At 45.5% G+C, this 12,808-nt stretch overlaps 1 protein-coding gene across 4 annotated transcripts in view; it reads left to right on the plus strand.

Annotated features, from left to right (window-relative positions):
* The window catches only part of GNPDA1 (glucosamine-6-phosphate deaminase 1), a 94,524-nt gene that overhangs the window by 25,705 nt on the left and 56,011 nt on the right, over positions 1-12,808 (plus strand). Inside the window, exon 1 of one of the 4 annotated variants that reach the window (XM_069764044.1) lies at positions 1,129-1,147. The exons of 2 other annotated variants lie outside the window; for them this stretch is intronic. Coding sequence is in view for 1 of the 2 variants with exons in the window: in XM_069764041.1 (XP_069620142.1) it covers positions 9,908-9,955 (48 nt within the window). In the remaining variant the exon portion in view is untranslated. Of the gene's footprint in view, positions 1-1,128; positions 1,148-9,850; positions 9,956-12,808 lie in introns of those variants that run through there. One more of the 4 variants, XM_069764041.1, reaches the window with a different exon arrangement.

A 12,808-nucleotide genomic window follows, 5' to 3' on the forward strand; every position in this document is an offset into this window, starting at 1 on the left:
CTATATGGATGCAATATAGCAGCTAATAGGTGGATCTCCAGATTCATAAAATCTTGTGAACGTAGTAAACCGGTCCATATTCCCCGTCTACCTCCGTGGGATTTAAATCTAGTATTAGAGGCCTTAACAAGCTCTCCATTTGAACCATTAGATTCAATACCTTTAAAAATCCTAACATATAAAGTAGCCTTACTAGTAGCCCTAACCTCAGCTAGACGGGTTAGTGACATCCAGGCCCTATCAGTAGACCCACCTTTCTTACTGATATTTCATGATCGGATAGTCCTGAAACCAGACCCCTCATACCTCCCTAAGGTAGCGTCCACCTACCACAGGTCACAAGAAATATTTCTCCCTTCCTTTTTTGATTCACCTGTAACTCCAGAACATCATAAGTTCCACACCTTAGATGTCAGAAGAGCCATCCTGACTTATATAGAAAGGTGTCAGACATGGAGGGAGAGTAGGGCTCTGTTTATCTCCTTTCAGGGCCACAAGAAAGGACATGGGGTCACGAGAGCTACCATATCTCGGTGGATCAGAGAGGCTATCTGCTTGGCCTATACGTCAAAAGGCGAGATTCCTCCAGTGGGTATAAAAGCGCACTCAACACGAGCCATGGCTTCCTCCTGGGCGGAACAAGCAGATGTACCGATCCATTTAATATGTAAGGCTGCAACTTGGTCTACACCTTCTACCTTCTACAACCATTATAGACTTGATCTGTCCACGTCTTCTGATCTGACCTTTGGTAGAGCTGTTCTTAATACAGTAATCCCACCCAAATAATGACTCTCTGAAAATCTCTCATGTGGGGTGCTGTCGTGGCGAAGGGTAAAAAGCCGGATTACGTACCGGTAATGCTCTTTTAATGAGTCCACGACAGCACCCATGTATTACCCTCCCTAAATTATGCACAGCTCTTTCCTTTAAGGTCACAAATAATGGTTGTATAGAGTTAAGAAATTTATGTGACTGAATAAGAATGAATACTAACACTTTTGCGGTTCCCCTTTTTATACTCTGTAACTAAACTGAGGAGGAGAGGGGACCGCCTCCTTTTATTCTGTAGGTTTCCTGTTCCTATGGGCGGATCCCTCTCTCTCATGTGGGGTGCTGTCGTGGACTCATTAAAAGAGCATTACCGGTACGTAATCCGGCTTTTCCCAAGGTGATGTGTTTCCGGGGTTTTTTTTTTTTTCCCCCTACCCCCTCTTATCCTCCCAAAAAAGTATCGGCATGGCAAGATTTTCTCTCTGGCTTGCTAAAGGGACATATAATGGATCCATGGGCCCAAATATTCGTGGAAAAAAAAATATATGTCACTTCCGTCTGTCTGTCTTTCTGTCTGTCACGGATATTCATTGGTTGCGGCCTCTGTCAGTCATAGAAATCCCAAGTCGCTGATTGGTCGCGGTAAAACAGGCACGACCAATCAGCGACGGGCACAGTCAGGAAGAAAATGGCCGCTCTTTACTCCCCGCTGTCAGTGTCCGGCGCCTGCATACTCCCCTCCGGTCAGCGCTCACACAGGGTTAATGGCAGCGTTGACCGCGGGGTAACGCACTATGCATGCCTATGCAGGATGAATAGTAAAAATATCTAATGTTAAAAATAATTAAAAAAAATAAAAAATAGTTACATACTCACCTTCCGGATCAAAGTGGCCGGTTACCGATGCTCCTCGCGACGCCCCGGTGACCGCTGCATGCATTGCGGTCTTGCGAGATCATGACATGCGGTCTCGCGAGACCGCTACGTCATCATCTCGCGAGACCGCAATGCAATCTTCAGACCGGAGCGCGCGAGGAGCGTCGGTAACCGGCCGCTTTGATCCCGAGGCTCCGGAAGGTGAGTATGTAACTATTTTATTTTAATTCTTTTTTTTTTTTTTTTTAAACAAGGATATGGTGCATACTACATGACAGGGCAGTATACTACGTGGCTCTGTGCTGTAAACTACGTGGCTCGGCAATGTACTACGTGGCCATGCATATTCTAGAATAAAATTAGTTAAAAAAAGAAAGAAAAGAATTAAAATAAAAAAGTTATATACTCACTTTCCGTTGGCCCCCAGATTGAAGCGGTTACCGACGCTCCTCGCGCGCTCCGGTGTGAAGAATAAAGAGAACGGTATTAAATGGCCACATCCCGTGGGTAATATACATATATATGCACAAATGTGTGCTGGCCGGACTAAAATGTTCCTAGTCGTAACACAAACATGCAAAGGGGATTTTGTGGAAACCACAAAGAAAACGACAGCAAAAAGCGGAATGTAATAAATATTAAATAAACCTTTATTGATGTACATAACATACAAAAACCGATAAAATACGGATCAAAACACGGGACCAAGTGAGAATGGCAAGACACACGGGGAAACAGCTACCCGTGTGAAAAGACGTGCGGCTGGAGGGCTGGCTATACAGGACAATGACACAGAAAATACTGCCTATCCTAGACATAACCCATACATATGACCTTACACCCAAATAGCAAATGTGCACTACTGACAAAGCTAGATACTACAGAATTACGTGGGTGCCACAGTGGGCCCACATGTAGGCTAATCAGAGAAGGGTAATCAGAGAAGGGTAATGTCCATATACAATAGTCACACCACAGGATAAGGCATGCCAAATGTCCAAGGGCTACTGACCCGTCATCCCTAACCGCCAACTATACAGACTCCCCACATATGAAAAGGCAGCTAAGCTGCTCAGAAAATGTACCTGATAAAGACCAGAGAGGGAACCAGCGCAGGACTCCAGACCGCACGTCCGCCCGACGCGCGTTTCGGAGAAGAACTCCTTCGTCAGGGGGCGTGACGCCCCCTGACGAAGGAGTTCTTCTCCGAAACGCGCGTCGGGCGGACGTGCGGTCTGGAGTCCTGCGCTGGTTCCCTCTCTGGTCTTTATCAGGTACATTTTCTGAGCAGCTTAGCTGCCTTTTCATATGTGGGGAGTCTGTATAGTTGGCGGGTAGGGATGACGGGTCAGTAGCCCTTGGACATTTGGCATGCCTTATCCTGTGGTGTGACTATTGTATATGGACATTACCCTTCTCTGATTACCCTTCTCTGATTAGCCTACATGTGGGCCCACTGTGGCACCCACGTAATTCTGTAGTATCTAGCTTTGTCAGTAGTGCACATTTGCTATTTGGGTGTAAGGTCATATGTATGGGTTATGTCTAGGATAGGCAGTATTTTCTGTGTCATTGTCCTGTATAGCCAGCCCTCCAGCCGCACGTCTTTTCACACGGGTAGCTGTTTCCCCGTGTGTCTTGCCATTCTCACTTGGTCCCGTGTTTTGATCCGTATTTTATCGGTTTTTGTATGTTATGTACATCAATAAAGGTTTATTTAATATTTATTACATTCCGCTTTTTGCTGTCGTTTTCTTTGTGGTTTCCACAAAATCCCCTCCGGTGTGAAGAGTGCATTGCGGTCTCGCGAGATCGCAATACATGGAGCGGTTACCGGAGAGTCGCGAGGAGCGGGAAAGGCGTGTTCTGGATCCGAGGGGCCAACGGACGGTGAGTATATACTGTATATACACGAGTATAAGCCGAGATTGTCAGCCCAAATTTTTGGGCTGAAAGTGCCCCTCTCGGCTTATACTCGAGTCACGGTCGGCGGGTGAGGGGGAGAGAGGGCTGAGGCATACTTGCCTGCTTCCGGGGATCCTGGCGCTGTCCCTGCAGTTCCACGGTCTCCGGGTGCCGCAGCTGTTCCCCTGTTCAGCGGTCACGTGGGACCGCTCATTAGAGAAATGAATATGGACTCCACTCCCATATGGGTGGAGCCGCATATTCATTTCTCTAATGAGTGGTAACGGTGACCGCTGACAGAGGAAGAGGCTGCGGCACCCGGAGACCAGCTGTCCGGGAGAAGGAGCGGGACCCCGGGAGCAGGTAAGTATTTCATATTCACCTGTCCACGTTCCACACGCCGGGCGCCGCTCCATATTCCCAGCGTTTCTCCGCACTGACTGTGCAGGTCAGAGGGCGCGATGACGCATATAGTGTGCGCGCCGCCCTCTGCCTGATCAGTCAGTGCAGAGAGACACCGGGACGGGACGCTGAGGAGCTGCAAGCAAGAGAGGAGTATGGCATTTTTTTTTTTAATTGCAGCAGCCGCAGCATTATATATACCGGTAGCACAGCTTTCTATGGGGCAATAATGAACAGTGCAGAGCACTATATGGCACATCTATGGGGCAATAACGAACGATGCAGAGCACTATATGGCAGAGCTTTCTATGGTGCCACACAAAAGGTTGATACATAAAATGAGAATAATGGGGATAGGGGAAAATATGTGCAAGTGGGTTGAGAGCTGGCTCAGGGATAGGAAACAAAGGGTGGTTATTAATGGAGCACACTCGGACTGGGTAGCGGTTAGCAGTGGGGTACCACAGGGGTCAGTATTGGGCCCTCTTCTTAACATATTTATTAATGACCTTGTAGGGGGCATTCAGAGTAGAATTTCAATATTTGCAGATGACACTAAACTCTGCAGGGTAATCAATACAGAGGAGGACAATTTTATATTACAGGATGATTTATGTAAACTAGAAGCTTGGGCTGATGAATGGCAAATGAGCTTTAATGGGGATAAATGTAAGGTCATGCACTTGGATAGAAGTAATAAGATGTATAATTATGTGCTTAATTCTAAAACTCTGGGCAAAACCGTCAATGAAAAAGACCTGGGTGTATGGGTGGATGACAAACTCATATTCAGTGGCCAGTGTCAGGCAGCTGCTACAAAGGCAAATAAAATAATGGGATGCATTAAAAGAGGCATAGATGCTCATGAGGAGAATATAATTTTACCTTTATACAAGTCACTAGTTCGACCACACTTAGAATACTGTGCACAGTTCTGGTCTCCGGTGTTTAAGAAAGACATAGCTGAACTGGAGCGGGTGCAGAGAAGAGCGACCAAGGTTATTAGAGGACTGGGGGGTCTGCAATACCAAGATAGGTTATTACACTTGGGGCTATTTAGTTTGGAAAAACGAAGACTAAGGGGTGATCTTATTTTAATGTATAAATATATGAGGGGACAGTACAAAGACCTTTCTGATGATCTTTTTAATCATAGACCTGAAACAGGGACAAGGGGGCATCCTCTGCGTTTGGAGGAAAAAAGGTTTAAGCATAATAACAGACGCGGATTCTTTACTGTAAGAGCAGTGAGACTATGGAACTCTCTGCCGTATGATGTTGTAATGAGTGATTCATTACTTAAATTTAAGAGGGGACTGGATACCTTTCTGGAAAAGTATAATGTTACAGGGTATATACACTAGATTCCTTGATAGGGCGTTGATCCAGGGAACTAGTCTGATTGCCGTATGTGGAGTCGGGAAGGAATTTTTTTCCCCAATGTGGAGCTTACTCTTTGCCACATGGGTTTTTTTGCCTTCCTCTGGATCAACATGTTAGGGCATGTTAGGTTAGGCTATGGGTTGAACTAGATGGACATATAGTCTTCCTTCAACCTTAATAACTATGTAACTATGTAACATCTATGGTGCCATAATGAACGGTGCAGAGCACTTATATGGCAGAGCTTTATATGGCACATCTATGGGGCAATAATGAACAGGGGAAGAACACTATATGGCACAGCTTTATATGGCACATCTATGGGGCAATAATGAACGGTGCAGAGCACTATATGGCACAGCTTTCTATGGCACATCTATGGGGCAATAATGAACAGTATGGAGCATTATATATGACACAGCTTTATATGGAGCATCTATGGGGCAATAATGAACAATATGGAGCATTATATGTGGCACAGCTTTATACAGAGCATCTATGGGGCAATAATGAACGGTATGCAGCATTATATGTGGCACAGCTTTATATGGAGCATCTTATGGGGCAATAATGAACGGTATGGAGCATCTATTTTTATTTTTGAAATTCACCGGTAGCTGCTGCATTTCCTACCCTAGGCTTATACTCGAGTCAATAAGTTTTCACAGTTTTTTGTGACAAAAGTAGGGGGGTCGGCTTATACTCGGGTAGGCTTATACTCGAGTATATACGGTAACTATTTTTTATTTTTAACATTAGATCTTTTTACTATTGATGCTGCATAGGCAGCATGAATAGTAAAAAGTTGGTCACACAGGGTTAATAGCTGCGTTAATGGAGTGCGTTACACTGCGGTCTAATAACGCTGCCATTAACCCTGTGTGAGGGCTGACTGGAGGGGAGTATGGAGCGGGCACTGACTGCGGGGAGGAAGGAGCGGCCATTTTGCCGGTGGACTGTGCCAGTCGCTGATTGGTTGTGGCAAAACGCCCACGACCATTGCCACAACCAATCAGTGACTTGGATTTCCATGACTGACAGAGGCCGTGACCAATGAACATCCGTGACAGACAGAAGGACAGACAAAGACGGAAGTGACCCTTAGACAATTATATGTATGTATGTATGTGTATATAGATCTATCTCAGAGCTAGATGGCATAAGAGCCGATAATTCAATTGCTGGCTTTTGCGAACTCCTTACCAAACCCGACAGGATATGAGACATGGTTTACATACAGTAAACCATTTCATATCCGTTATATTTTTACATATTCCTCACTAATACTGTTAGTAGTTTGTGTGTGCAAAATTTGGGAGCTCTAGGTGTTACAATAAAGGGTAAAATCACGGAAAGAACTGGCATGGGCTCCCACGCAATTTTCTCCGCCAGAGTGGGAAAGCCAGTGACTGAGGGCAGATATAAATAGCCTAGAGAGGGACCATGGTTTTTGGCCCACTCTGGCTAAAAACATCTGCCCCCAGAAAAGGCACATTTGTAAGATGCGCCTATTCTGGCACTTAGCCACTCTCTTCCCACTCCCCTGTAGCGGTGCGATATGGGATAATAAATGGTTAATGCCACCTTGCTAATGTAAGGTGACATTAAGCCTGATTAATAATGGAGAGATGTCAATAAGACACCTATCCATTATTAATCCAATAGTAGTAAAGGGTTAACACACACACACACATATAAATTAACACAGGGTTTTAATATCTTTATTGCACGTTCAATCCACCTGAAGACCCTCGTTCTTCTGAAAAAAAAAGGGAAAATAAATAAGCAACAATATACCATACCTGTCCACCATATAGTCATGTCCCACGCTGTAAATTCATCTGATGAGATTAAATACATTTATGCAACCCTGCTGAACATTCTGTAAAGCGCTGATTATGACCACTGTTAATTAACCCTTACGAGGGAGGTGCTGCCATGCACACGATTCATCTGAGACTGAACCAGGTCATTTGTTAATATATATCTTTCCTCCCATTGCTATCTCATTATCTATGCACACAGTTATATCCCTGTGAGGTGTGCAGTAGGACCGTTATATCTAAAAAAAATTTGAGCATATGGATTTTGTTCGCTCCAATTGTTTTTTTCTAATGCTCGAACCGTCCTACACGAGATTCCAATATAGGAGGTGGATATATTATTATTTTTTGTGCACCTTTGTTTTCTTACCTTACGCTTTCTTTCATTTCTTTTTATTGCTCATTGTTTTCCCTCCTATAGCTGGTTAGGTATTTAATAGGGTGAGCAGGTGTTAGCCGCCACGGAGTGGGGGCGCCAAATAATCTATCAGGGTGCCAACCTCCACTGTCAGGAAGGGATAGCAGGTAAGCACAGGGATATCATATGAGGATAGGTGTACATAAGAGATTCATATATATATATTTTTTTTTCTATTTTCACTGGGAAGTGGTATTTTTAAAGAATATTTGATTAAAATTATACTTTTTAAGGGGACAATATGTTACACGGTTATTAAATACATTTACAACCAGGAGCCTGCTAAAATCATATGAACTGTAGCGTGAGAAAATATTCAGAAAAATTCCCACGCTACAGTTCATATGAGTTTATGCCACCAGGGGGCACAGCTTTGGTGACGGGGGGGAAAATGGCGGCGCCCATGGAGAAGACGGACGGACACCGGGAGGCTCGGTAAGGCTGGTTTCACATTTGCGTTTTTTGCTGCTGCATTTTAGAGCAAAAAAACCGCACGCGTTTTTTTGCATGAGTTTTGCCGACGCATGCGTCGTTTCTATGCTTGCGTTTTGTTGCGGAAATGCAACCTGTAGTAATTTCTAGCGGCTTTTTTTTTGCCGCAAAAAACGCATGCGTTTTTTTCCGCAAAAAAACGTATTGCTGTCTATGTAAACGCATGCGTTTTAAGCACATGCGTTTGCATGCGTTTTTAAACGCATGCGTTTCAATAGAAAAACACAAGAATACACACTGATAAGCCACCCCCCCAACCCTAACCCTAACCCTAGGAATCCTAACCCTAACCATAAGGGTTAGGATCCTATCCCTAACCCTAAGGGTTAGGATCCCTAGGGTTAGGGTTAGGATCCCTAGGGTTAGGATCCCTAGGGTTACTAGGGATCCTAACCCTAACCCTAGGGATCCTAACCCTAACCATAACCCTAGCTATTTCTGTTTATAGTGGGTTTTCTAGTTGATTTTGATGATTGGCATCTGTCACACACTTTTCATCATGCGTTTCAAAAACGCAAACGCAGGAAAAACGCATGTAAACGCGTCAAAATGCAGAGTTTGAACGCGTTTACATGCGCTTTTTGCACCACATGCATTTGCGTTAAAAACGCTGCGTTTTTTAACGCAAATGTGAAACTAGCCTAAGTATGAGGTAGTGGGGGGTGGAGCACGGGGGGTGTGTGGATCGGAGCACGGGGGGGTGGGTGTGGATCGGAGCACGGAGGGTGTGTGGATCGGAACACGGGGGGAGCGGACAGGAGGATGGGGGGAGCGGACCACAGAACGGAGGACTGGGGAGATCGGTGGCGGGGGGCCAGATAAGTGTTTCCAGCCATGGCCGATGATATTGCAGCATCAGCCATGGCTGGATTGTAATATTTCACCACTTTTCATAGGTGAAATATTACAAATTGCTCTGATTGGCTGTTGCACTTTCAGCAGCCAATCAGAGTGATCGTAGCCACGTGGGGGCAAAGCCACCCCCCGGGCTAAAGTACCACTCTTCCTGTCACTGCAGATTCGGCTCACAGATGTTTGCTTAGTCTTTACTGTCCAGTTTACAGGGGGACCCCTGAAAAAAAAATTGACATAGGATCACCCTATAAAATCTGACCAGCAAAGGCTATACAGACTGCTGCGGGCTGATATTAATAGCCTAGGAAGGGGCCATGGATATTGGCCCCCTCCCAGACTAAAAACATCAGCTCTCAGCCGCCCCAGAAAAGGCGCATCTATAAGATGCGCCAAATCTGGTGCTTAGCTTTGCTCTTACCACTTGCCCTATAGCGGTGGGAACTTAGGTTCATATTTGTGGGGTTGATGTCCCCTTTGTATCGTCAGGTGACGCACTAGTAACCCTCATAGTCCTATTGTATAAAAACGCACACACCCAGTCCTTTATTAGAAATGAGACTCCTTTAATGAATCGTAATTAAACCATACTCACCGAACACCTAATCCACCGAATTCAACATCTCCTGCAATAAAAATAAAATAAGCCACGATATTCCTCACATGTCCACAGAGAAGATAATCCATAATGTCCCACGTCGATCCTGATGACTTTGAGAGCAGTCACTGATGTGACCGCTCTCAAAGACAGCCGGCGATACGCTGCGGAAATTCTTATCTCCTGTCAATGTATCACTGAGCTGCCGAGATAAAGTTCTCACGCAGCGGTGCCATAAGTGAGAGAATCATAGCTGATTAGCTGATGAACTCCGGTGAACTCTCTCAGCAGCTCAGTGATACACTGACAGGAGGTAATCGCTCCCGCAGTGTATCGCCGGCAGCTGGGTAGAACAGTCACATCTCCCAATGTACTGTACTATGCATGAGAACGCCGAGGGGCACTCTGGATTACGTGGACTACAGCAGACAGGTGACTATATGTTGGTTTATTTTACATTTTTTCTAGGAGACGAGGGCATTGGGGATTTGGTGTTGGGTGAGTAAAATGGGATTTTTATTTGAATATGTACGGTAATTATTTAACTTTTTATTTATTTTTTTTAAATATAAACTGAGCACGAGCGCTAGCTGATGAGATTAAGTCTCCCATCAGCGGCACCTGCTGTCACTGTTATCAGTGACAGCAGATGTAGCCCGATGGGAGCAGTAGTCACATTAGCTGACCTGCGGTAAGCTTTTTACCGCAGGTCAGAGTTACAGCTGGGGGGGTCATGTGGACATCTGACAGAATGACTCCACAGCGCTGTGACTGACAATCTTACTCGTGGTAGCGGTACCGCCAATAAGAATCTCCGTGCCGGTGTTTCCCACACTGTCACACAGATGATTCCATATAGTTTTTGGCCCATTTCCCTTTAGAAAAAAAAAAGCATAAAAAATGCACAGTGTGCACACAGCCTAAGGCCGGCATCACACTGACGTATTGCATCCGATGCGAGAGCATCGGATGCGATATGCTAATGATGCTCCTGCTTGCAGCAGAGCAGGAGCCAAGTGTCATGCGTCTGTGCTCCGATTCTCTCGCACAGGGAGGATCGGAGCACAGCTGCGGAGGAGGCGGAGAAATGAATTTCTCCATCTCCTCCATTGCTGGGGTCCGCTTATAACGCACATCACTCGGATGATATCCGAGTGGTGTGCACTGTCTCACTTGCACCTGTAGGCTTATATGGGTGCGAGTGAGCCGAGAGATTTCCTCGGTCCGAGACAATTGCAGCATGCTGCGATTGTCTCGGACCGAGGAAAACGTCCGACAAAAAGTCGGCTGCTGGGAGCTGCCCCATAGCTTAAAATTGGTCTGAGTGCCATGTGTTTTTTTTTTTTTTCTCGCATTGCACTTGGCTGTTTAAAACACCAGTGTGACGCCGGCCTAAAGCTGTATTTGGACTTGGGAAAGGTAAGTAATACTCAGTTTGTTTGTTTTGTTTTCTTTATTTTGCCCAGCTGCCAAAATACACTTCTGAAGGAGGAAAATACTTACTGAAATAGGGCGCACACTTAAGGTACCTTCACACTTAACAACGATATCGCTAGCGATCCGTGACATTGCAGCGTCCTGGATAGCGATATCGTTGTGTTTGACACGCAGTAGCGATCTGGATCCTGCTGTGACATCGCTGGTCAGAGCAGAAAGGCCAGAACTTTATTTCGTCGCTGGATCTCCCTCAGACATCGCTGAATCGGCGTGTGTGACGCCGATTCAGCGATGTCTTCACTGGTAACCAGGGTAAACATCGGGTTACTAAGCGCAGGGCCGCGCTTAGTAACCCGATGTTTACCCTGGTTACCAGTGTAAATGTAAAAAAACAAACAGTACATACTTACATTCCGGTGTCTGTCGCGTCCCCCGGCGTTCTGCTTCCCTGCACTGTGTCAGCGCCGGCTGGCCGTAAAGCAGAGCACAGCGGTGTCTGTCTCCGCAGCATAGATTTCCCATCGACTATCATTAGATGCGGTAAAACCGCATCATCTTAATAGTCACATGCATAATAACTGCGGGAACACAGCTTTCTATGCATGTGTACTAATTTAAATGTTTTACCTTGTGACACCGCCAAAGTTCGTGTCCACTGCAGTTCTCGCGATGACTGAGCTGACCGTGAGAACTGCAGTGCAGATGACCTCTGGAGACAGAGTTATCTCCGGTTGTCATCTACAAGCTCTGCTGTGTCTGGATGTCAGCCTGAGCCAGGCGTCCAGATGTAGCAAAGCTGGAGATCGTCATGGGACACTCGTTATTTAGGACTACTTCGGACAGAAAGTATTTGTGTTGGTTTATTATTTTTATTACAGGAGATGGAAGGCATCACATGGATTAAGAGTAGTGATGAGCGAGTATACTCGTTGCTCGGGTTTTCCCCAGCACGCTCGGGTGACCTCCGAGTATTTTAGTGTTCGGGGATTTAGTTTTCAACGTGGCAGCTGAATGATTTACAGCGACTCACATCACACGCGCAAGTGTGACAACGGCCTGTAACGGTACTTCCGGAAGTGACTCAAGATTCAATATGTGTAAATTAGTACACAAGCGTAGTAAGCTGCATTTCCACAGTTAATACGCATGTGACTAATAATTAGATGAGGTTTTCCCGCATCTAAGGGTATGTCTCCACGGTCTGGAACGGCAGTGCTTTGAACGCAGCACATGCCTGCTCCGTTCAAAGCGCTGCCGGCCTTTGTGCGCACGGTGATTCCGCACATGTTCATTGAACCATGTGGAATCACTGCATCCTATACATCTGACTGAGCATCTCCGCAAGATAAATAGGCATGCTGCGATATGGAAAGACGCGCCGCATGTCCGTTTACGCAAGTCTGCCTCCTGCGTCTTTGAATGCATAGTGGACATGGGATTTCTTGAAATCCCATCCACTATTCTGTAACATCTGGATGCTGCGGGTTTGATGCCGCAGATGTACGCAGCGTCCAATCCGCAGCGTTTACTGACTGTATGCACATACCCTAATATATCTGCAAACAGGAAATCACTTTTTTCTTCCCAGAAGCCAACTTTCAATTAGCTTTATTTCAAGTGACAAAAAAAACCGCATTAAAAAAAAAAAAACAAAAAAAAAAACGCATCAAAAACTCATGTAAAAAAACGCATTTAAAAAAAAAAAAAACGGAAGTGACCTGCCAGTGACATCGGATGCCGACTTGGTGCAGATTTTTACCTGGGTGAAATCCAGAGTAAATACTGAGCCGTTCCTGACCGTGTAACCATACCCTTAGATGGCCAAACGTAGGGTCATATAGTTTTTCA

Source organism: Ranitomeya imitator, chromosome 4 (assembly GCF_032444005.1).
Source record: "Ranitomeya imitator isolate aRanImi1 chromosome 4, aRanImi1.pri, whole genome shotgun sequence".
Classification (NCBI taxonomy): Eukaryota; Metazoa; Chordata; class Amphibia; order Anura; family Dendrobatidae; genus Ranitomeya; species Ranitomeya imitator.